At 41.9% G+C, this 27,080-nt stretch overlaps 1 protein-coding gene across 3 annotated transcripts in view; it reads left to right on the top strand.

Annotated features, from left to right (window-relative positions):
- The window catches only part of LOC132101176 (reelin-like), a 121,627-nt gene that overhangs the window by 27,497 nt on the left and 67,050 nt on the right, over positions 1 to 27,080 (top strand). For all 3 annotated transcript variants that reach the window (XM_059505888.1, XM_059505887.1, XM_059505886.1), the window contains exons 3-4: positions 4,581 to 4,716; positions 15,191 to 15,261. In XM_059505888.1, the coding sequence (XP_059361871.1) occupies positions 4,581 to 4,716; positions 15,191 to 15,261 (207 nt within the window). The remainder of the gene's footprint in view (positions 1 to 4,580; positions 4,717 to 15,190; positions 15,262 to 27,080) is intronic.

The raw sequence follows: 27,080 nt of genomic DNA, 5'->3' as shown, positions 1-27,080 counted from the left end.
CTTACATTTCTGCTTCTAAAAGCCCATCCTTTGCGAGCTTCCCATCCTGTCATCCCGTTTATATAAGGCATCCATGAGGGCACTAGTGACCCAAATGTTGTTGGGAAAAAAAGAAGTTTTTCACTTATTGGCAACATGGCCCTGATTTGTTAATTGCCTGTTTCCGGCTGCTGGCAGGCAGCTGTCCCGGAGGTGAAGCGCTTCAGACGCGAGGCGTTCTCCAGGCCCGGCCGTGTCCCACCTGTCTCAGCCGCTCGTGTCTCCGACACGTCTCCGCCAGCCACGCCGCTTCTGTTTGTTTGTGGCCTCCAAAGGAAATGTTGCATCGCGGTTGTCACAAATTAGCACAAGTCAAGTCAGATTAATTAATTTCTAGCTCACACGATTAGCCCAGGAGTCACGTCAAATTAAACTTCAAATTAGTGCTAATGCCTCCCAGGAGAGGCAAAAGGAGCTTCAGCTGCGTCCGTGACAGAACAGGCCCTCTGGAGCCGCGGCAGACTTTTGACATTGCTTCTGTCTGTCATCTTTATTCTGATCGCGATTCCTTCTGAAAGACACTGAAACGGTCGAAGCTGGAGCGAGTGGAACACAGTGGAAGGCAAAAATCTGATAAAGAAGCATTGCCAGTGATGGGGAGTTACAAGTAACCTGGATTACGTAATCAGATTCCAAAAAATAAGTACTTGTAGTTGGATTAAATTACGTAATCAGACTACAGTTACTTTTTTTAATTACTTAATTACATATATTCACACAATCGTAATCAATTATTCACTCCCTAATTCTTTTTCATCTTTTCAATTTTGCTTTCTGAAATGCCTACATGTTATCCAGGTAGACACACTATTTCATTTTTAGTAAGCGATTTATTTTAATTTGACATTTTTTATGACTTAATTATTAGCTTTTCATTTAACTCACAAACCCCTTGCAGTTAATTCATAAACCCCAGTTTGGGAAACCTTGACATAATGTAATGCTTCATTCACTTTATTTGGTTAATAACGATGAATGGAATATATTTTATGATTTGGTTATATGGCACAATAATATCCTATAATCTTAAAAGTAATCTAAATGTAATAAAAAAGTAGTCTGATTATGTTACCTAAAATGTGTAATGTAATGGATTACATTGCTAACTATGTGTCATGTAATTTGGAATCGGTACACGGACTACAATTTGTAAGCAATCTAACCAGCTCTGAGCATTGCAAAACATTGCGAAAGAGAGGACAGAAAGTGAGAGGAGAAAAGTGAGGTTCAAATGAGACAAGACAACCAAGAGCTTCGGAATATTTTTCTTGCTGTCATCAATCAGAAGTCAAAGTATCCTACCAAGTCTCCACACATTTTGAAAAGCAACAAAGCAGATTTTTACTGAAGAGAAGAAATGTACACCAACACTGCTTTGGGGGTCTAAAAGCGACTTGATTTGTCTCAAAAATTTCACACTATCAAAGGATTGTGACTCGACTTGGACAACACTGAATTGTTCCTTGACTGGGAAAGATGCTAGTCTTTTTCTATATCGGTTCTGTTGTTGCTTTTACACATTTTGCGTAACTTGTGTTGAAGGCATAGTAAGGCTGATTATTTTGTGTTACACTGCGAGACAGCAGCGGATGAAATTAAATTACCTGAATTAACTGCTGTATAATGAGCTATTGATCTACACGCTTCACAACATCATTTTTGGTGCAAAGACAAATCATGATTGACCCTACACCAGTTGGGGTTATAGGTCATGGGTCAGAGGTCACCTGACAGCTGCAGTAGATGTTTGTGTGCAATAACAGTAATGATAACGATAATTAATGATCTCGAAGATCATGTGAATGCTGTAGATTCATGTTTTTTTTTTTTTTCAGATTCACTGGGATCTGCTCCAGATGGCCAGTCCAAAATAGAAAACACTTCACTAGTTTCTACAGTATTTCTATAGTATCATGGCTCACTGGGCAGCTGGTGCAGATCCAAGTCCACAGTTCAACATTCAGAAAGTGAAAAGATCAAGAGCAAAACAACTGCAGTGCAAAGGGCCTCAGCCGTAGTTCAGTGCATGTATGTAGCAGTGAATAAATATGATTTGTGATTATAAACACACACACACACACACACACAGATTCTCCCAGGTGGCTGAATTGTCTTCTGGCCAATAATCCTCTCTGCATTGTGTCGGCCCCCACTCCCGCGGCCCCGGGCTCCTGCATCTCTCAGCTTCTTCCTGGCAACACAAAGAGCACTTCTGTCATCGGCATGACAATGGCAGTGTAGGATGATTGGCAGATTATGAAATGGACCAATGGCAAAGCAAGGAAGGGTTGCCAAGTGATCGAGAAGCTTCTGGACCTCCAGTTTCTGACCCCGGGTCAGTTTCTCAGGGGAACAAAGTGACTTTTGGCCAGCGATTCCATATAATGCAACACTATATCAACGACGTCATGTTCTACTTATGTCTTTCTAGGAAAGCCTGAGAAGGCCAGACACGTCTAGATCTCACTAACCCACTCATTCACATACTGTATGTTTGATTAATAAATATTCATACCCTGCTGTTGTATGATGGACGACGAGCCGGCTCTGAGCGAGTGGAAGCTATACGCTGAGATTCAGAGAGTCGGAGACGAGGCCGCATGGGAGGTGCAGGAGGATTCAGGATGGAGAGAAGAAAACCTCTTTATTTGAAGTGACACTTGATAGATGAGCAAACATCCTACAAACCTTCAGTGTGTCAACACTTCTACTGAAAACACTACTTTTAATTACCGATAGGAACAAACACTTTCGTTTAGAGATCAATGCATGTTCACAAGTTTAGTTTTCACATTTTAGAAAAAGTTGGTCAATTACTCATTACGTATTGCCAAAACCATAGATTTTAGCTGCTATATGGCAACACTGAGGTTAACAGTAATGAGTCAGACTGCTTTATTCTACTAATATGTGTTGAGTTGAAATTATGAATCTGCATTTTAATGAGCAGCAGTGAGCATCATGTGTGCCAGTCTGTGCCACCCCGTGCCCATCTGTTGTGCGCCAAATCATCTTTCCTCTCGTTTTAGAGGCCATTTGGAGTGAAAATCTCAGACGAGGCTATCGAACGGAGTGTGTCCATGAAGGCAGGGAAGTGGGAGGGCAGAAGACTTTATTCAGCTCGAGTGTGGGTGGCCGTGGGAGATCGCAGGTTGCTCGACTGCCATTAATCACGGCCGACGGCTCTCTAGTTTTCTATCTGCATGAGAAAGGAAATGCACACATTGTTTAAGGCTTTGACTGGTGCCATTATTTCAGTCCTGTGAGAGAAGTTTACTCTAGACATCATATATGAAAGGGAAACAATCAGTTTTCTCCTTGAGTGAGTGATGATATCAGCCCACTGGAGGCCTGTTAACACTGACATGAGATCATCCTCACTAAACACCAAGAACTGAAGAAATACAGACTCGGTTTTTAATGCTATTTAATCAGGGGTGTTTTTCATCACAGTGGTTTGGGCCTGAAACAAATACAGAAACAGAATTGTGACATTTTGGCAGCTATAAATAGCCACACACATTTCCTGCCTGTTTTCTATCTTCTGTCTATCGTGACTTAAACCAACAATTAGAAGTGCAATTTTAACTGAATAATGAGAATTAACAGACCATATTTTTTATGCAATAACGTAGTAACATTTACCATTTATCTGCACACATTGGCTTTCAAAACAGATGCAGGAAAACTGGAGGTGCATCATCTCGCTCTCCAAACACTCGCCTGTCGCACAAGAAAAACTCTGTGATGGAAAAGACTGCTAAAGATTTGGTATTAGGATTGTACTCTGAAATGGTTTGGTTTTTAAGTATCTGCCTGTAGCATACTGTTAATACGTATATTGTGCACATCATGTGTGATGTCTCTTCTGTATGTGTATGTGTGTTGTTTACTCTTCATGATCTTGTGAATTGCCCCTAGGTGACAAAGAAAGAGTTGAGAATTGAAATATTGTGATGTTCCGGAATCACAGCCAGCTTCAGCTTTGTTTGAATACTGTATGATTACTTATGGCATTTCCATCACCAGTTTTGACGTGATTGTTGTGTGTCATGTTAAGAGTAACACAAAAGATGACTTGAAATCCAATTTGAGCAGCCAGAGCTCCCAGACTGCGATACATCCGTAAAAATCTGATTCAGATCAAAGTTTTAAATCATTTCCATATGTGCAGCCTGTTTTTTTTCTGTTCAGACTTTTAGAAACCCATCTGGATAATAACTGGTTATGTAAAATATCTCAATTTTGCCATCGGATTATGGGGGGAATGTCCTCAAAAAGATGGTGATATCCAGAATCCTTTACCTTATGGGGATATACGGCTTATAAACCATACAGAATGAAGTGGTTAGAGAATATTAAAAATGGCCTGCAATTTTGTGTGAGAGGTTTGGGGTTAAATACAGTCTGTACAGTAGAAAAACCATTACGCCTATGGAATGAACCTTTCCTTCCCAGTACGCTTGTATTGTGTTTTGTTGGTTTTATCTGACTGTCGATGAGCTCACAAACTCTGTTGTCTTCATGTGTGTGTTTGGCAGGGGTGATGTCAGACAGACCGTTCGGGACTCAGTTTGTGTGCAGTGTGGTGGCGTCTCATGTCAGTCACCTGCCCTCCACCAGCCTGAGCTTCATCTGGATCGCTCCTCCACCCGGCACCGGCTGCATCAACTTCATGTGAGTCATGCATCCAACATACACAGCTCATGCAAACCACACCATTCTATTTCAGGCACGAGGAAAAACTCACCAAAATCTGACATCATGAGGCAGAATTTCCACGAGTGAGTGAATCCTGAGGCTCACCTGAGAGATCGTTGTGTTTGCATAAAACATACCAGGCTCACTTCCAGAAACCAAACCCTTCTCTGATGTAAGTTTGCAATAAACATGCATGCACACAACAGGTCAGACCATAAAAAAAGAAGAAAAAGTAAAGACCTGCTGAGAAGAGCTTTTCCTCCTCACATCTAGATGACGCTCTTCCAATTCTGAGAGCAGAATCAAGAAAGAGGTTAGCAAACATGAGCCGGTGTGAACATTCATGCTGCCTTCGCACGTTATCAGAATGATCATTTTCCTGGTCAGAAATTGGATATGAACGGCCTCTCAAGTTACTTTTAAGACTAGGAAACCTTGAGATCATTTTGATGCAAGTTTCCTCGTTGAACGGCCATAATGATGGCAGAGGAGAGTGCTATTGCTGTAGTGACTTCTATTTGTATTGCACCTTAAAACAGTCATTGTACTTTTACATATTATACATAAGAAGCCTTTAAATGCACACTGTATTTTACACAACATAAACTGCAATTATTTAAACTTCCAGAATCATCAGACTGCTGTATTTATTTACATGGCTGTCAACGAATGGAACGCTATATGTTATTCAAAATCTGTAGGATACTAACAAAATATCTTCAATGCAATTTGACTTTTATAAGATTTTCTCAACAAATAGGCAAGATTGAACCTGATGCCCTGCATGATTCCTGTACTTTCTAACAACACACCTGAACACGAAAGAATAAGTGCAGGATTTAGTGCACTAGGAAAAGTGCACTCAGTATAATGACAGACTGCTGAGAGGTGGCTTGTTTTGTTCAAAGCACTCAGCGCTTCACGTCCGTTTGTGCAGATTTATAAATACACCTGATCTCAAGGATAAATATGCCGATTTGCCAGCTCACATGGAGGTGAACAATCATTGCTAACAGCGGTGAGGTGTATGTTTGTGGTTTACTTCAGCTCAGAGAACACAGACGGCGAGAGTGCCTCAGTTACGCTGCTCTTCTGACACAGACAAAACCCTGAGAACAGATGCTCATTTACAGTTTCTCTTGATTGCTAACACACAATTCATGAAACAGTTCATCATCTTCCACAACTATAAACACAATCTCAAAACCAGCTTGTGCAAACTTCAAATTTCCAGGTCAAAGTCAAACATTTTAGTCAAAAACATATTTTCTAGTCAGAATCGAATCTTTGGCCTCAGATGACACACAAACCTGTCAGATACACTGACTGGAGAACACTAGTGAGATCAAGTCAAAACTGTTACAAAAACCTCCTTTTGGGAAACAGTAGATATTTTGCAGTCAGTGTCTGTTACAGTATATGACATAAAAAGAGCAGTGCAGAGACAGTAAAATTCAGCAGTAAGCTCAGAAACGTTTACTTTCACTACAGTACTGTAAAGAGATATTACAGTAGATGAAAAGCACTAGAAGAGAAAAGTTCAAAAACATACTATACTGTCAGTTACTGTACAGTAATAAATAAATTCAGCATCCTCTGCTCAGCCGCTTTGAGAGTTTATGTCGTGCAGACAGAGAGCAACATTTCTGAGCGTTCAAGGCTGAATGTTCAGCCCTCATTCATGACCCTGCCATGAAAGCATGATGGGAAAAAGCGCCGCTGCCTCTGAGACGAGGAGTGTTTAGGCATTTCTGTTATTACGATTAATTGTGGTGGATTGGAGTCTGGGCTGTTTGTGATGGACCATCTGTTCAGGGCAGCCTGTGTTTCTGGAACATACACTACAGCTATGTTCTCTGTGCTTATTGTTATTTTCCTTTCCTGGAAAGAGTCAATCATATATAGTGTCTTTAGTTAAATCACAATGGTAGATGTGAGTGAACTGGGGTGAGAAAATGACCGGCTGAAGAAGTCACCTATATTTATATAGCAGTTTTAACCAAGCAGATTGTGTCAAAGCAACTGAACAGCATTTAATAGGAAAATAGTGTCAATAATGCAAAAAGGCAGTTCCTCGTTGAATTCAGTGACACAGAGACAGTTTGAACAAATCAAACACACAAAGAGAGTTTCCATTCGAAGTTCACAGACACAGATTATTATCTTTTTAATCAAAAGATTACAGAGAGAGAGAGAGAGAGAGAGAGAGAGAGAGAGAGAACTAAAAATGGTACACCTCTGGCTTGGCTTTCAGCTGAAATTGCAGTTAGTTGTTCATAGTAAATATTTATTATTTACTATTTATTTACGCATTTTGAAAGCAGTGTGTTGAAAATGTATAGTATTTTCCAGATTGTGGAGTATGAATGACCAAGATGTCCATGGATTTTGAGAAATGTGGTCATTGAGTGCATTTTGTCTGAAAGCAATAAATAATGATTCACAGTTTGTTAAGCATAGACTTCTGTTTCACTGAATGTGTGAACAGTTTTATAAACTGGCTTCAGTACTGAGCAATGCTTGCTGGGAATTATATATATATATATATTGCACAGTTTGAGTGTCAGCTTTCAGAAAGATTCTGTGTGTGAACAGGATCTGGATGTCTCTTCAGGTTGGGCAGCACTTTTCAAATGAGATGTTTGGGAAAAAAAAAAACCTGCTAAAGCCTGATGAGCTGCAACCAGTGATTAACACTTACAGTTACTGCTTACACACAGAATCTTTCCTTGTCACACAGCTTCTGAAAGCTGTCACTCAAACAGCAGAAGTACACACCAAATCTACAGAACCACTAATTCTCAGCCTTTGACTCTTTAACTTTGTGATATTTTGAACGCAATGCTTCATTTTGCAGGAGATGTGAGGAATTTTTGATAAAAAGAGTTAGGGTTAGGGTTAGGTTATAAACCCTAACTCTAATCTTTAGAGTTTTGGAAATGCATGTAAGAAGTAAAAAAAAAAAACAATAATAGCAGTTCTTCGGTCTGCAGTGAGACAGGTCAGGGTGTGTGTGTGTGTGTGTGTGTGTGTGTGTGTGTACTTGTGCATGTGTGTGTGCGGATGTACTTGTGCGTGTGTGTGTGTGTGTGTGTGTGTGTGTGTGTACTTGTTCATGTGTGTGTGTGTGTGTGTGTGTGTGTCTGTGTGTGTGTGCGAGTGTACCTGTGCGTGTGTGTGTGTGTGTGTGTGTACTTGTGCATGTGCGTGTGCGTGTGTGTGCGCGTGTACTTGTGCATGTGTGTGTGTGTGTGTGTGTGTGTGTGCGTGTGTACTTGTGCGTGTGTGTGCGCGTGCGCGCGCGTGTGTGTGTGTGCGCGTGCGTGCGTGTGTGTGTTGGATGGATGGAGGTTTACATCTGTTGTTGGGCCGGTCCGCTGGAGACTGATGAGTGAATAAAGCAGATCGGAGTTGATCTACTGAATGAACTCTGTTTCCAGAATAAAGCACTGAATCTTATGCTATCTTTAGAGAGGTCACAGTCACACATTACAGTCCCTTCAGATGCCAGATGATGTCAGACTGCCTTGATGCTCTTGTTTGTAATTAGCTCTTAACTGTTGTCAAGGTGATATCATTTCCACCTTTACTTAAATGACTCGCAGTGACCCGGTATAATGAGCAGGTAATTAGCCAACAGCTCCCTGGAAGCCTCCTCTAAACGCTCATTAAATCTGCATGTGCCCAGAGCTCTCAACAAACACTTCCTCACTCTCTATTCATCCACAACACGCCGTAATTTGATCAACGCAGATGATTAGACTCACGTCTTTCAAACAAAATAAGATAAGAGGAGAGAAAAGCAGGCTAAATATTGTTTTGCCTCATGCTGATTGATTACTCGTCAGCCGTCACAGCTGGCACCCAACAAAAGAGATCAATCTGCCAATTAAACCATTATTTTAAAGACGAAATCCAAATGTGGAACAGGCGATGACACTGGGTGTAATTCCTGTTATTACTCCTGATTAGAGAGCAGTGCGATGTTGTGCTGTTAGAGACTGAGTTTGAGCTCTCAGCAGCAGAAGCGTGATTGTGATAGTCAGGGTTTAGCTGATCTGTGTGGTCTGTTTGTGAGGACAGCAATGTGTATTCACATAATAATGACATTCAGAATAACAACCCTTTCAGAGGCTTCTAGCAGCGCTGACTGACATGCTGTCGCTTTGTGTGTGTGTGTGTGTGTGTGCGTGCGTGCGTGTGTGTGTGTGTGCGTGCGTGCGTGCGTGTGTGTGTGTGTGTGTGTGTGTGTTTATGCCACATTGTAAGAACCAAATGTCTTCACAAGGATAGTAATACCTGACATTTTTGACATTGTGGAGACTGGCCTGTGGTCCCCACGAGGGGGAGAAAATATTAAAATAGTAAATGATGTGATATCTGAAAGTGTAAGAATGCTAACATGTTTTCTCTAAGGGTTAGGGTTAGGGTTGGGGATAGAAAATATTGTTTGGTCAGTCTAAATAGAAGTAATAGAAGTCTATGGAAAGTCCCCACAATTCACAAAACAAGCGTGCTCGTGTGTGTGTGTGTGTGTGTGTGTGTGTGTGTGAGTGTGTGTTACAGCTTCAAAACATACTTAAGACTGTGTGAATGTGCACAGATGCACGTACAATGTTATACCTTTAAGCCATAGGTAACTGAGTAATAATAATGGAATTTTAAAAAAAAGTCATTTCAGGTTCCCAAATTGCAGGGTTTTTTTTTAATAAAAATTAATTCCTTTAAATTGTGTTCCTCTCATTGTTATTCTCTCTTGCTCTCTTTCTCTTCTCATAACCTTAACTCCAAATCGTCCTGCTATAAGTTACTGTAGGAAAATGCACTGGAACAGACGAATGCTGTCGCTAACAGAACAAGCTCAATAATGATCATCCATGGCTAATCAAACAGACCTAACCTGTAAATCAGCGCTCAGTCTAGTAGGTGTAACTGTACGAGTGAATCGCTGATCCTCTGTCATGCTGCATGTCTTCAGACAGTAGATCATGTGAGAATCGATGGTAATGCAATCAGAGAAACACATTTAGTCTGGACTGATGGATTCAGTTCTTGAGCTGTTATGGTGTGCTGGAGAATCTTTCTCTCTGTATCTCTCTTCTTCACCGAAGCATGATGTCCTCAGAGCTCATCATGACACAGCCAGCTCTCCATCTGTGAGAGAAACACACATACTGAATAAGTCTGACCGCTCGTCCACTCAAATCAGATCAGTCAGATGTTCTTGAGGTTGGTTTCAATTTTGTACATGAAGTTATGTGCCTTTTGAAACCAAAGTCAAATGATCTTTAATGATCACAGATGGAAATTATGTCCATACCTGAAACCTTGAACACACTCCAAAAGCTGTGTTAAACATTCATCTCCAGAATTTCACAATATTTAAAAGTGGAGGCTGCTTACAATACAATAAAGCAAGATTGTTTTACATGTATTATGCTAGACCAAACACATATGAAAATAACTACACATATTTTTATCTTCCTTGACACCAGACTTTGTGTGAGTAAGAGCAATAAACATATTAAATGAAGCACATTACTGTGTTTTCCTCTAATGTTGCCATATTAGTGAACAAGCCGTCTGGGACTCGTTTCATAAATATTGAAGTGCTTTGCTCCAACGTAACCTCCTGCTCTTCATTATGCTCAATGTTTTATTCATAAATCCCATTTCCAAATTTGTCTTAACCAAGCCCTGAAAGATGAATGTGATTTTGTTTTGTTTTTTTTGTTTTAGTTTTTTTTTCTTCCACATCTCTCCCTCTCTCCCTTTTGCAGTTAGTTATTTATTCATGAGATGTCGTTTTGTTATTCATGAGAGCAGAAGAATGAACGTCTCACAAGCATAAATGCTTTCGGTGTCAGAGACTGAATTTGAAATAACAGTCCAGCAAAACTACTTCTGCTGACCTCGTGCCAAAATATCCTTTCTTAAACAATATTTCATAGTAAATTAAAACAATGCAATATTTAAAAGCACTTCATGTTCCTATTTAGAGCTTAAGTGATTCTGCACACGCTGATTAGCTTGTTCTAGTGTTTGGTTTGAGTTAGTTCTAAACTCGGGACATTGCTAAGAACCTGCAAATGTATATTAATGTGTTTGGTGGGAGTGTTTGTAAGGTGGTCATCTGGTCGGTTTTAGGTTGGTCTGGTTTGGAAAGGCTATGTCCATCTACCGGTGCAGGCTTGAGTCGGAAAGGAAAGGAAAGGAGGCCAAGTGTGCTGTCCCATACTTATCCAAATGGGTACATAGAGCAGTGAGTAGTGTACTCACACACACACACACACCTAGAGCAGTTGGGAGTTCAGTTCTAGCTCAAGGGTCTCATCTTATTGGTAGTATTACGGTTGGAAGAGAGCACAGATCATTCACTCCCTCCACCTACAGTTCCATCCCTGCCAGACCTGAGATTCGACCCACAACCGACTCTCTAACCATTACACCATTGACTGTCCCAATAAATAAATATGTGTATCAAGTTAATATTAAGTGATCCATATTTTAGACAGAATATTCAAGATTCAAGATTCAAGATTGAATATTGTCATTGTGGACTGTTTTAATCTATTTCATCAATCATTGCATCTCTGATCAACATGGTGGTGTTTCCCTAATGATTCAGTACTTTTGAATGGATCAAGTGAGAGAGTTGGTAAATTTGCATACTAGTATACTACTTTTACTGTTTATCTTTATATGGCAGAAATTTCAAGAGTAGTATGCTAGTATGTGGCTCACAAATCAAGCCACTTGCTTCATTCCCGAAGGAATCAGCCGTGAATGCATTGGTTGAATTAGTAAATGAATGATTCACTTATTAAGACAGTGATTCTGCCACCCATTGGTTTTAGTATAGGTTTGCTTTCATTGTCCTATATCCAATCTATTTACATTTAAAACTCTAATCTAAAATGCAGCTGTAAATGCAGTGTAAATGCATTCATGTCATCTCTGAGCTGCATTACACATTCTGTGTAAATACATCTAAATGCCACTTCAGGAACAGCATCAGTGCCACTTCTGCAGTGGAGAGATGGATTTTGTTGTTATCAATTTAATTTGATTGGTATCAGCCTTTTTATTTACATGCATTTACATTTATTTAACATTACAATCATTCAACAGACGCTTTTATCCAGAGTGACTTACAATTGGGGAATACATCAAGTGAAGTTTTTTTTAGTTTTTTTTTTTTTTAGGATGAAGTCAGATATTGACGATTCAGCATTTCGGATAGGTGTGGGAAGATCATTCCACCAGCTAGGAATGATGAACGAGAATGTTCTGGAAAGTGATTTTGAGCCTCTCTGTGATGGTGCCACGAGGCGTTGCTCACTAGCAGATCTCAGACTTCTGGAGAGGATGTAGAGGTGTAATACTGAGGTGAAGTAGAGGGGTGCTGAGCCTGTGGCTGTTCTATATGCAAGCCTCAATGTCTTGAACTTGATGCAAGCCTCAACCAGTAGCCAGTGCAAGGAGATAAAGAGATGTGTAACATGGGCACTTTTGGGTTGATTGAAGACCAGTCGTGCCGCTGCATTCTGAATCATTGGTAGAGGTTTGATTGTGCTTGATGGAAGTCTAGCCAGGACAGCACTGCACTAGTTCAGCCTAGAAATCAAGAAGTTGTTCAGAATGCTCCGTTAGAAAAGGCCTGATCTTCCTGATGTTGTACAATGAAACTTGCAAGATCAAGCGCTTATTTTAATGGCATTTATTGAATACATTTAAGAACATGAAACATCATCTGTACTAAGGTTAGAAAACAGGTCTACACAGGTAGTATGGAGGTAGAAGAGCATCCAGATTCCAAAAACTGCATGACACGCTGTCTTTAAGATGCCATCATCTGTTTCGGTTGAAAGAAGAACAAATACTTAACGTGTAATTATGTAACTTTTATGCTGGATGTGGAATCACAAGCTTTAGAAGTCAGTAAGCTAAAGCCTATATGAAATTGCTCTTGATCATTAGACATAAGGATGTGAAAGCAGTATTATGAGGAGGATCTTCATAAACCACAGCCCGAAGTCAGTTGTGTTAGATTTCAGACACTGCCTTTGTTGATTTGTTTTCAGCTGTGTCCTATTAAACTTGGCTGTATGTCATGTCACTATTAGGACTCACCTTTGTCTCGGTTTTTATCAGGTTTTGTTCTTGGACTTTAGGGTTTTTCTCTGTTAAATACAGCTGCATGATCCTCTCGCTCTCAGTAAGACTCTCTGTGTAACAGTAATATCAAAAGTGTAAAGTTCATCAATGGGGGAAGGCATCTGTGAAATGATGAAATGTCAAAGACTAAAATGAGGTTCTGTGGCAGACAGCAGATCACCAGTAGTCTTACATGTGGTTAATGAAGCTACAGGACGACTTGTGCAGCTCTTTGACCTAAAAGCAAACAGCTATTCATGTCTGTAGAGGGAAAGAAAGCAGCACAAAACCTCCATCAGCGAATGCTGTAGAGCTGAGCCGCAGGTCACAGCCACAGTTACAGAACACAGAAGACTGAACTGTAGGAGCGGCTGCAGGTCTCTATCAGAAATGTGGTGAGATGTTGTGCGAGGAGGCTGTGAAAGCCCACAGCGGGGGTCTGTGTGTGTGTGTGGACACGCTGGTCATGAGCTTAAGCTTCTGTTACTAATGATTCATTCTTTAATAAAATGAAAGGACTGGTGACACCAGACGCAGGAGAATACGGTATATTCTGACCAAAAGCATTTGCTTTGGAAGCTTTGCAAAGTTGAATGCTTTTGTGATTTTTTTCCCCAGGCCATCAAGAGACAAATGAAATCAATTATAACCCCCATGTAGCATACATGAATCACCCCATAGCAGATCTATACAGGTGGAGCTGGGGAAGGTGGAGGGTTTCTGAGGCACGCTGCAACTGCTACAGTCTACCTCAAGCACTAGCAAAGGTTTTGAGTGTTGAGCAGCAAGATCACTGGCTGCTGATACAATTGATACAGATTGAGTTTGATCCATTGGCCTGAACCATCTAGAGTTTCATGACAGAATATATATATATATATTAGTGCTGTCAACGTTAACGCGTTAACGCATGCAATTAATTTTTGTCTGGTTTAACGTGTCAAAATATTTAATGCAATTAACGCAGCATCCGTATTTTCTGCCATCCGTTGGCTAGCTTTACATTATATGATCACGCTCTTATTCATTTAAATGCTTTTAATCATTTCAAGCACGGCAAGACAAAAGAGAATGCGCTGTCTGTGAATGCCCTTATGTGACACACACACACACACACACACACACACACACACACACACACACACACACACAATGCATAGACAGGGCGCCAGAATCCAGTTCTCTTAAGCGCTTGAACTAACAATAAACATCCCAAAGTGCCAGTTTTGTCGATTATCCTCATAGGAGCAATCTTAAATGATTTATATAAAGTCTAAAATGAACAAAAAGAGTTGTGAGAGAATGAGGCGAGATCCATAGACAGTATATAAACGGTGAGATCCGCGTGTCTGTCTGCTCTTAAAGGGACAGCAGCCAATAAAGCTTCCTGTCAGTAAAGTTAAAGAACAAAGGGAACAGAGAAAATGACTCGCTGCTCTTGACTAAATAACTTTTGTAGCTTTAATAAGGATTAACTATTTAATTTATAGTTTATGCAGTGCAGACTGGATATAACTTTGATAACTTTATTAAATTTCTGTATATTTCCTAACTGTTAAGACAGGAAGGGCAGGAGTAAACATGACATTTATTATGGGTTTATGTTAGCATTGTTTTAAGTTTACTTGAATTAAAAACTTTTATATTTTTGAAGCCTAATAATAAATGTAAAAAAATAGAAACAATTAAACAAGTATTTAAAATATACTGTCTTTATGTTGTTTCTACATTAATTTGATTAACTGTGAAATTATTACATTAAAAAATATATTAAAAACTTACAAAAACATTTCTTTTTTTATTGCGATTAATTGCGATTAATCACAGAAAAAATGTGTGATTAATCTAGTTAAAGTTTTTAATCGATTGACAGCACTAATATATATATATATATATATATATATATATATATATATATAAAACCTGCATGTTCTACATATTCAGAGAATATCCTGAACTAACATTTACATAACTTAATGGGAATATTATCAAAACGTTACAACATATTTTAGAACATATTTTTGTCAGTCTACGCTGTAGGTTTGAAGCATAAGTATAAATCTATAAAGAGGCTCCTAACATCTCATCCTCCTCCTGACCCCTTGACCTCTGATCGCTGTCTCTGACATGAAGACCTACAGTCAGATTTCAGTCCTCCTCCTGAATTTTATTACACTTCCAGCAGAAACACTTCATCTTCTTTTACGTAATGGACAGGTTATTGCTCTCCTCTCCTTCTGCTGACTGATGCTCTGTAATATTTCTCTTTCTCTCTCGGTCTGTTGTCCCTCAGGGCCACAGCGACTCACCGAGGACAGATCATCTTCAAGGACGCGCTGGCGCAGCAGCTCTGTGAGCAGGGAGGTAAGGAGCATTTCTGATCCGTAAACTTCAGATGGGTGTTAGAGAAATGACCGAAAAACTAAATAATACACACAGTCTGATCTTCAACATGTGCAGCACATCAAATGACAGAACAGGCATGCATTCCTGTACATTAACAGCAAAGGTTGAATAGTATAAATATTGTACTCACCTGACGGTCCATTTGCCAAAACATAAGAACATAGGCATTCTTACTGAAATCAGAATACTTCATCTCTTGATCTGTGTGTGTGAAGACAATTCATGCAAACGTTTAACCGAGCCTTGTCCTCCAACAAAAAAACGACCATATAGGTCGTTTGTGCAAGCATCTTATTACGACCTATATTAATGTTTTAAAGTTAAGTGCCCTCTAGCGAGTGTGAAAATAATGACAGTATCGTGTTGCATCTGTCCTCATGAAATTACGTATAACGTCATTACCAATCAAAATGTGCGTTTATTTAAATGGAATGTGTGGAATATTTTACACCAATTTCACAGTAATTTGTTCATATTTTACCAGGTGGTGTATTCGCTCGAATGACCACACCTTACCCCGCCCCTAAACCTACCCCTCACAAAAATCATGCAAAATTATGATGCAAAGAGCATATACAATTTATGAGCATGTGTTTTCTTTGGGATCAAACCCATGATTGTGTGATTACATATAGTCGTATAACTCAATACTCTACCAACTGAGCTACACGAAACCCAAATTATAGTGCAAATTAGGGATGTCCAGATCCGATCACGTGATCGGAAATCGGGCCCGATCGCGTGGTTTCAGACTCGATCGGAATCGGACGTTACCTCACGATCAGGACTCGGATATATATATATATATATATATATATATATATATATATTCTCATTAATTTTTAAAACATCTTTTGTTATGCGGTGGCACAGAGTTAGACCCTTTGACTCCACACAGAAACAGCAACGCGTGCGGCATGACATCACTTTGTTTTCAAGAGCTGGTGTGAATAAATATAGATTAAAACTCAAAGAGACATGATAGTTTGCGCATGACCTGATATTTCATTCGGACCCAGGATACAGCGAGATGAACATCACAGAGCGCTAAACTCTCATGCAGTGTGTGTTTCATTCATACTCGAAGCCGGAGCACGCTCTCGCGCTGATATCAGGAAACTCCTAATATGGACAAAAGCGTCCAGCTATGCTGTGGTGTGCACAGGAAAACAGAAACTTATGCAAACACGAAGACATTAATATACGATCACGACAATAAATTGTTCTTCAAGTCATCTCCAGCAGGTGATAAATAAAGTATGAACAATGCAGTGCTGATTGACATAGTATTTATTACAGTATAGAAACTATTCTGCATTATTATGTGATAAACAGTGTTTGTAGTATATAAACAAATCATTATTATTTGTTATTGTCCAGCATTTATAGATTTCTAAGCCAATTAAAAGCTAGAAATTAGAGAAAAAATAAAGTTGCCTATACTACCAGTCAGAAGTTTTTGAACAGTAAGCTTGTTAAGCTTTTTTTTCTAAGAAGTCCCTTCTATTCACCAAGCCTGCATTTATTTGATCCAAAGTACAGCAAAACAGTAAGATTTTGAAATATTTTTACTAGCCTATTTAAAATAGCTGTTTTATATTTGAATATATTTCAAAATGTAATTTATTGAAGATCCTGGATCTGTTTTTTCGCTCTTCTTTATTCTTTTTTTATGTATTATAGAAGTATCGGATCGGGACTCGGTATCGGCAGATACTCAAAATCAAATGACTCGGACTCGGACTCGAGGACAAAAAAACCTGATCGGGACATCCCCAGTGCAAATACAGCGCGGGTACAAAACATTAATCTGAAAACGTCCTGTTGCCGATTGGAGCAAAATTGTAGCATACGCTCTGATGGGTCGTATTTCAGGGATTTGGACAAACGACCTTTACGAAGGTTTTGGTTGGAGGACAGGTTGGTTTAACCTGCCAAGCACACTACTGAATAACACACAATATAAAATACAAGGGAAAGCACCGCAGCATAAATGATGCCCATTGCTCCGGGTGTGTGTGTGTGTGTGTTCACTGCTGTGTGTGTGTGTGTGTGTTCACTGCTGTGTGTGTGCACATGGATGGGTTAAATGCAGAGCATGAATTCTGAGTATGGGTCACCATACTTGACTGTATGTCATGACACTTTCACTTTCTCAGTATAAGGGCATGAAAGTTTTTCCAGCACTTAAACATGAAGATTTTAAAGAAACCCATTTTGAGTTTGAAAGGCTTAAAGCTCTGAGTGGTTAAAGGAATTATAAATATCCCGGCAGAACTGACGATGTGAAATAGAGAAATGGGGCGAATCTCCGTCAGTGATGAGACATGAGCAGATTAACACACGGCTCAAGAGAAGATCTGAGACTGAGAGCTGCTGAAGCTTTAAGAAAACGAGTGAGGATGGCGCAGACATTTGCCTGGCTGATAATGTTTGAGAGCGGCATGTGCAGATTAGGGTTAAGGGTTAGCAAGACCCTTGAACAGACCCAGTGAACAGAATGTATTTCAGCAGTGCTGGGCCTATTGAGAGCTTCCCATCTTCTCCATAGGCATTTTCAAACAATCAGACAAAACCAACTCTGAAAGGAATAACACATGAACATCCGAAGCAAAAAGTTTTTTTCTGCCAAAATCTGCGAAAACACAATAGTACAAGGGAGAAATCAACACAGAGTTGTCGGTAGAGAGTTCAGTCATTTTAAAATACACCAGTTTTAGTCAGTGAGATAAAACACTGGTCTTTAGGTCCCTGTCCAGCACTACATAGAGCAGGGGGAGGGACGGAGGGCCAGGTAAAAATGGGGAAACAGAGACAAGAATTGCAAAACAAAAACAGGGAGCCCAGGAGGGAGGTGGACCGGCGGAGGATCAGGGGGAGGGACGGAGGGCCAGGTCCATAGAGGGAAACAGAGAGAAAAGGGCAAAAAGGGCGGCGCCAAAGACCACCACATCCGTGCAGTCGAAACAGAAGCCCACCAGGGCGGCGCAGAAGACCACCACATCCGTGCAGTCGAAACAGAAGCCCACCAGGGCGGCGCAGAAGACCACCACATTTGTGCGGTCGAAACAGAAGCCCACCAGGGCGGCGCCAAAGACCACCACATCTGTGCGGTCGAAACAGAAACCCACCAGGATGGCGCAGAAGACCACCACATCCGTGTGGTCGAAACAGAAGCCCACCAGGGCGGCGCAGGATACCACCACATCTGTGCGGTCGAAACAGAAGCCCACCAGGGCGGCGCAGGATACCACCACATCTGTGCAGTCGAAACAGAAGCCCACCAGGGCGGCGCAGGATACCACCACATCTGTGCGGTCGAAACAGAAGCCCACCAGGGCGGCGCCAAAGACCACCACATCCGTGCGGTCGAGACAGAAGCCCACCAGGGCGGAGCAGAAGACCACCACATCCGTGCGGTCGAAACAGAAACCCACCAGGGCGGCGCAGAAGACCACCACAACCGTGCAGTCCAGACAGAATCCCACCAGGGCGGCGCAGAAGACCACCACATCCGTGTGGTCGAAACAGAAGCCCACCAGGGTGGCGCCGAAGACCACCACATTCGTGCGGTCGAGACAGAAGCCCACCAGGGCAGCGCAGAAGACCACCACATCTGTGCGGTCGAGACAGAAGCCCACCAGGGCGGCGCAGAAGACCACCACAGTGGGATCGATGATACATGAGAGCAAGTCTGGATAGGCAAGTCTGAAACAGAGAACATGAACAAGTTAAGGGTGGCCTCTGTGGCCACGACAGGATCAGTCGAGCGCTCAGAGAGTTTGGCTGAGACGTGGAGAGGCTCTGGTAGTTCAGCAGAGACGTAGAGAGGCTTTGGTAGTTCAGCAGAGATGTGGAGAAGCTCTGGTAGTTCACCAGAGTCTAGACTGGATCCAGGAAGATCAATGGTGACTTGACTCTGCTCATAAAGAACATTGGTGACTTGACTCTGCTCATGAGGATCATTGGTGACCTGACTCTGCTCATGAAGATCATTGGTGACCTGACTCTGCTCATGAAGATCAATGATGACTTGCATTTGCTCATGAAGATCAATGGTGACTTGCCTTTGCCCATAAAGAGAGTCGGTGACTTGACCTTGTCCATGAAGAACACTGGTGACTTGACTTTGCCCATGAAGATCATTGGTGACTTGACTCTGTCCTTGAAGATCACCAGTGACTTGATTCCTGAGGTCTAACTGTGGTAGTGCTTAACTCATGAGTGTCAACGGTGACTTGACCTGACTCTGGGGTGTCAACGGTGACTTGACCTGACTCTGGAGGGTCAACGGGAACCTGACTTGACTCTGGAGGGTCAACGGGAATCCGACTCGACTCTGGAGGGTCAACGGGAACCTGACTCGACTCTGGAGGATCAACGGGAACCTGACTCGACTCTGGAGGGTCAACTGTGGCTGTCATCCCGTGTAGAGGCGCTGGACAAGCGGCCATCTTGTGCCATGACTCCGGACCGGTGGCCATCCTGGGCAGTGGCGCTGGACCGGCGGCAATCTTGGCAAGTGGCGCTGGGCCGGCGGCCATCCTGGGCAGTGGCGCTAGTCTGGCGGCCACCTTGTGCTGTGGCGCTGGGCCGGCGGCCATCTTTGGCAGTGGCGCTGGACCAGCGGCCATCTTGGGCAGTGGCGCTGGGCCAGCGGCCATCTTGGGCAGTGGCGCTGGGCCGGCGGCCATCTTGGGCTGTGGCGCTGGGCTGGCGGCCATCTTGCACGATGGCGCTGGACTGGCGACCACCTTGTGCTGTGGCGCTGGGCTGGCGGTCGTACTGTCTGTAGACCCCAGTCTAGAGTCGTCCATCCCACCGAGAGAGACAGGTGTGGCTGAGTCATCCCACCGAGATCGATGCTGTGGGTAACTGGTAAACCCCCAAAAGTATCTCCAGCCCCTTCATCTCCCACCCAGGTAAAGGGTGATCCAGGCAGTCATTGAAAAGGTCCTTCCGGGCCTCATCGTTAAACCCTATCCCCACTGCCATTGTCCAGAACATTTGCGCCAAGCCCCCCACCTCACTCCCCTTTTGACGGAGAGTGGTTAGGTTAGAAAGTCTCCCCATCCGCTCCTCTATGGTGGCTGGGGAACGTATACGTATAGCATATGTATAGCATGATGGAGTCCTTCTGTCACGTGCGGGAACACAGGAGATGGAAGATCCAAGTGCAGTGTGGTTTATTAAGGGTAATCCAAATCAGAGTCAAAAACAAGCCGGGGTCATAACCAACATCAATCCAAACAGAAACAAACAAACAGGAACAAGAACAGGAACTCAAGGACTAGGAAACGCGAGGAAACTATGTGACGGAAAGTAAGGACTCCATAAAGACAATAGGAAACGGACCGGATTATATAGGCAGGGTAATGACTATCAAGTGAAGACACCTGAGTGCAATTAACAGGAGTGCAATTACTGTGATGAAGGGACAAGGCATTGTGGGAATTGTAGTGCCTGCGGTGAGGTGCCTATGGGGAAGTGAGACCACTAGTGGACACCCAGGGAAACAGAGACCAGACAGCGTGACATCATTATGGAAATAAAATCATTTGCTTAAGTGTGAACCTAATGAACTAAATGCAAATAGTTAAACTTCAGAGTGCTTATTTGGGTGCACCTCAAAGCAGAATTTGACATTATTGCAAAGTGCACTTTTTAATAGTATATACACAGGTCCTTCTCAAAAAATTAGCATATTGTGATTAAGTTCATTATTTTCCATAATGTAAACTTTCATATATTTTAGATTCATTGCACACCAACTGAAATATTTCAGGTCTTTTATTGTTTTAATACTGATGATTTTGGCATACAGCTCATGAAAACCCAAAATGCCTGTCCCAAAAAATTAGCATATTTCATCCGACCAATAAAAGAAAAGTGTTTTTAATAAAAAAAAAAGTCAACCTTCAAATAATTATGTTCAGTTATGCACTCAATACTTGGTGGGGAATCTTTTTGCAGAAATGACTGCTTCAATGCGGCGTGGCATGGAGGCAATCAGCCTGTGGCACTGCTGAGGTGTTATGGAGGCCCAGGATGCTTCGATAGCGGCCTTAAGCTCATCCAGAGTGTTGGGTCTTGCGTCTCTCAACTTTCTCTTCACAATATCCCACAGATTCTCTATGGGGTTCAGGGCAGGAGAGTTGGCAGGCCAATTGAGCACAGTAATACCATGGTCAGTAAACCATTTACCAGTGGTTTTGGCACTGTGAGCAGGTGCCAGGTCGTGCTGAAAAACTAAATCTTCATCTCCATAAAGCTTTTCAGCAGATGGAAGCATGAAGTGCTCCAAAATCTCCTGATAACTATCTGTATTGACCCTGCCCTTGATAAAACCCAGTGGACCAACACCCGCAGCTGACATGGCACCCCAGACCATCACTGACTGTGGGTACTTGACACTGGATTTCAGGTATTTTGGCATTTCCTTCTCCCCAGTCTTCCTCCAGACTCTGGCACCTTGATTTCCGAATGACATGCAATATTTTTCCAAAAGTCCAGTGCTGCTTCTCTGTAGCCCAGGTCAGGCGCTTCTGCCGCTGTTTCTGGTTCAAAAGTGGCTTGACCTGGGGAATGCGGCACCTGTAGCCCATTTCCTGCACACACCTGTGCACGGTGGCTCTGGATGTTTCTACTCCAGACTCAGTCCACTGCTTCCGCAGGTCCCCCAAGGTCTGGAATCCTTCTCCACAATCTTCCTCAGGGTCCGGTCACCTCTTCTCGTTGTGCAGCATTTTTTGCCACACTTTTTCCTTCCCACAGACTTCCCACTGAGGTGCCTTGATACAGCACTCTGGGAACAGCCTGTTCGTTCAGAAATTTCTTTCTGTGTCTTACCCTCTTGCTTGAGGGTGTCAGTGATGGCCTTCTGGTCAGCAGTCTTACCCATGATTGCGGTTTTGAGTAATGAACCAGGCTGGGAGTTTTTAAAAGCCTCAGGAATCTTTTGCAGGTGTTTAGAGTGATATGCTAAATTTTTGAGACAGACATTTTGGGTTTTCATGAGCTGTATGCCAAAATCATCAGTATTAAAACAATAAAAGACCTGAAATATTTCAGTTGGTGTGCAATGAATCTAAAATATATGAAAGTTTAATTTTTATCATTACATTATGGAAAATAATGAACTTTATCACAATATGCTAATTATTTGAGAAGGACCTGTATATATATACTTTTAAGATTTAACATACACTGAAGTTCACATTCAATATGAGGTTATACTTTATTACAGTTTAATTACATCATTAATACTATTTTAATAGTACTTTAATAGTACTATTTTATCTTTAACATGTACCGTACATACTTTATGGTTAGGATTAAAGTTTGGTTAGTTGTATGTAATTATGCATTATATACTTACTATAATAAGAACATGCAACATGTGTAACAAGGATGTTTTAAAATTAAGTGTTACCCACACTGCTTTTCCACAAGGGTTCTTGTGTTTTTATTATGTGGTAACTGTGTTTATAAAAGCAACAGGGATGACAGCAGTTTTATTGTGGATAGTGTGAATCAAATGCAAATGTAAGTAGCTAAGAGTTTAGAGAGACTGTAACGACTGGGTGAAGGAGTGGCAGGAAGTGTCACGATCGCGATCCAGTAAAACACAGACAGAGATCCAAATGCAGGTATGTCTTTATTTAGGGGTAATCCAGTCCAGGCAGGGGTCAAAACCAATATAGCCAATCAACATAAACAGACCTAAAACACACGGGCAGGAACAAGACGTAGAATGGTTGTGAATACTACAAGGACTCCGTGACACATACTACAACAGACAGGGTATAAATACACAGGGAAATGACAATGCTAATGGGTAATTGGCTGAGTGCAATGATTAATGACAAGTGACAGCTGAGTGCAATGAGGAGACAGAGATCGTGGGGAATGTGGTTCAGGAAGTGACAGACACCGTGAAGAAGGAGGACATCTAGTGGTTACCCATCTAGTGATTTCTATAGTACTAGTGATTCTGATTGATGGATTTTAGTCAGTGTTGAATGCAGCATATTGTAAAGTTAAAAATCTCATGGACCAGAAGCAGGGCCGGATTAACCATACGGGCAACTGGGCAATTGCCCAGGGGCCCAAGACCTCTAAAGGGCCCAGGGCAGCAAGGGCACGAGCAAAATACTGTATCTGGTAATCTCCCGCTTTACATTAAACAAACTGTCAACACGGGCTTTTGCGCTGCACAGAGAGACGCTGCGCTGCCTATGACTTTGAACGTGAGTTGAGAGCGGTTGAGAGTCACGGCGCTGATCCACTTGTCCGTGCGACACTTCTGTCGCGCCGCGCTCCACTATATTCCTATGGGTGACGTCACGCGACTTTGTCGCACCCGCAAAGCATTCCGGGAAGGCGGCGCTTCATTTGAAAAAGTGCTGCGCGTCAAAAAGCTGGCCGATGCCCATCTTTATGCAAATGAAGTCCGTCAAACGCGGCGCGTCTATCCAATAGAAGTAGAGCATATGGAGACGGAGGGAAGTCTCTTCGCAGGTCACATCCTACTTCAAAAATGCGCGGAAACTTTATATTACTTCCAGAGTACAAAATGGAGGAGAAACTGATTGTGGCTGTCGCAGGATTCCCTAATTTATATGATCCGACTTTATTGTCATATAGGGACAACGAGCTACGCAGTTCCGCATGGAGAAGGGTGGCAGAGGTCGTTGGAGTCCCTGGTGGGTTTTATGAGTTTGTATTGTGTTAAATAAAATGTTAATTGATTCATAGCAGACAGCATATGTACATCTGCAGAAACGGGTTCATATGCTAGTAGTATTTATGATAGCAGGTAACATTAGGATGGTTAGGGTTAAACCACGCCCATAGCGGCAAACAGAGGAACGCCCATCAACGTACAAATGTGGGGAGGCGTCGCGACACCACGCGACAGTCGTGTCGGACAAGTGGATCAGCGCCGTCAGTCTCATGCGGAATGACCAATGAAGAGAGGCCCTCAAGTTAAGACCCTCTCCTCATTGGTCAGTCCGCATGAGGTGTGTCAAATGTTACGCCGAGCGGGTTACGTCAGGCGTTGCTACAACAGAAAAAAATCTGACATGGAGAAGCTAAATGGGAGCGCGAAGCGGAAATTAAAAAAGGAAAAGGACATCAGAAACGCAGAAAATGTAAAGTATATACCTAAAATAGGTCATTTCTTCACTCCTGTTAATGTTGACGACAGTTCTGTTAAGTCAGCTTCCGTCAACGACGAGGACAACTCAGCTAACCAGGACTTTTCTACAAGATGCCAAATGAAAGCAAACATGCACTTCCTCATTATTTAGGATTAAAATTGTGTGTTTTGCCAGGTTTGGTAGTATTTATTTTTATCTTGTCTTCTAGAGAGAAATTGTGTCACAGACACGGCTCTGCACTTTCTATTTTAGCTATTGGACATGAACTTGTTAGTGGCCTTGATTTTGAAGATGTTATACTGTACACCAGTTTGTACAGTCAAAGTCCAGAAAAAAGCCATTGTAAGATGTGTTTGCCAAATGAAGGCATTTCAAATTCAAACATACACTTCCTCATTATTTAGGACTAAAATTGTGTGTTTTGCCAGATTATGTAGCATTTATTTCTGTCTTGTCTTCTTCAGAGAAATTGACAGATTTCTAAATGTTTATGTAGCACTACAATGTTTAACTGGTTAATTGTGCTGTGATATGTTGTTGTTCTATTTTAAAACAAGTTAAAATGAGCTTAGGATAAAAATGTTTATGAGCAGATAATAGTGATACTGCATTTTATTTATTTATTTTTTCCTTGAGGTGCCAGCTTTATTAAAATGCTGTATATTGTTGTGGAGGGAAAACTGGCAGATTTCAAATTGTTTGTGTTGGACTAATAACTTGATTGCCTTGTTGAATTCTGAGGAAACAGGGTCACCCTGTCAGGGTGATTTCTGCTTAAAATGAGCTGAGGACCAAAATGTTTCTTGATGTGTTGTCTGTGGTCTTCTGTTATAGCTCTATCAATTCAATACATTTCTATTGGGAATAAATGTTGTTAAATAAACAATGGTTTGAAAGTGGTTGCTTATTTATTCATTTTTGTGAAAATGGAGGATATTTCCCTCCCTCTCAATGTAGTGGGTCAATTTTACCAGATTATACAGATGCTGATGTGTTTTGTTTTCATAGCATCATATGTGAGTGAATGTCTTTGATAGGGGACATAGTAGTGCATTTGTAGTTCTATGAGCATTTAAATATTTGTAAATCAAAATACACCTGATGACAGTTAGAATTTGATATGTATATGTATATTAGTATATGACCATATTATGGTGATCCTGGGGTCGTGATGATGGGGCCCTTGAATATTGTTGCCCAGGGTACAACAAAGTGTTAATCTGGCCCTGACCAGAAGTATATTTCATTATTTAACAGATTCTGAGCTCAGAGTAGGTCTGTGCTGAAAGCTTTATATGTTATCGTTATGAAAAAAAAATAATAATGTATTTGCACCTCTGAAACTACACTGTTGCATTTTATTACCCACTGTTTACTATTAGTTTCCACACAGAAAGAGGAAAATCATCAAGTGTATGAAAGTGAAATGAGCCAGAAGACTAGCTGGAATGACAGCGTGTATCCACAGAGAAACACATGAAGGCATGCTAAACAGAGACTATCAGGGCTGAGAGAGAGCTGCAGATGATGCTAGTATATCAAACAGTGATATCTGTGACAGGTCAGGATGAGGAAAGGCAACCAGAGAACTCTGCAATTTCCAGCAGCTCCATAAATTAGTGCTTTATGGGACACGCTGGACTCGTATCCCTGAGGATTGATTATCGAAAAGTGACTATAACTCATGGGGGGCGATCAGTGTTGGGCAGAGGAGAGGAGGACGATCAGAAGCCGAGCAGATAAATGACAGCAGACGTGCGGCCTCTAGATGGAGAGATGCGCTAAAGATGAAAGATGTGTCACAGGAAAATAATGTCCTGTGCCTCAGACACCCAGACGCTTAACACCCAGTGCCAACTTTCATCTGAATGTCCGGCTTTGCATTAAAGAAGTTGGAGAATGAACCGGCCCGCTCCAAATCTGCAGCCGAGGCTCATGGGAAGCGCAGGCTGTTAAACTGTCAGTGTAAGCCAGTCGCATTAACACAGATCTACAGGAAGAGCGCCGGAGGTAATTAAAGTTCTTAAGAAAGCGATCAAGGATTAAACTAAGCCTGAAACGAGTGTGACTGTCTGCTGTGTGAATGCCCGATGTAGACAGAAAAGGAGGTTGACGAATGAACAGCAGAGAACGAGAGCAGAACTCTACACACAAAGATCATGTGTGTGTGTGTCTGTGTCTGTGTGTGTGTGTGTGTCTGTGTCTGTGTGTGTGTGTGTGTGTGTCTGTGTCTGTGTGTGTGTGTGTCTGTGTCTGTGTCTGTGTGTGTGTGTCTGTGTCTGTGTCTGTGTGTGTGTGTGTGTGTCTGTGTCTGTGTGTGTGTGTGTGTGTGTCTGTGTCTGTGTCTGTGTGTGTGTGTGTCTGTGTCTGTGTCTGTGTCTGTGTGTGTGTGTGTGTGTGTGTGTGTGTGTGTGTGTGTGTGTGTGTGTGTGTGTGTCTGTGTGTGTGTGTGTGTGTGTGTGTGTGTGTGTGTGTGTGTGTGTCTGTGTCTGTGTGTGTGTGTGTGTGTGTCTGTGTCTGTGTGTGTGTCTGTGTGTGTGTGTGTGTGTGTGTGTGTGTGAGTGTGTGTGTGTGTGTGTGTGTCTGTGTCTGTGTGTGTGTCTGTGTCTGTGT

The sequence above is a fragment of the Carassius carassius genome, chromosome 23, assembly GCF_963082965.1.
Source record: "Carassius carassius chromosome 23, fCarCar2.1, whole genome shotgun sequence".
Taxonomy (NCBI): domain Eukaryota; kingdom Metazoa; phylum Chordata; class Actinopteri; order Cypriniformes; family Cyprinidae; genus Carassius; species Carassius carassius.
The sequence above is the reverse complement of the archived record's forward strand: the minus strand, read 5'-3'. Positions and strand labels throughout refer to the sequence as shown.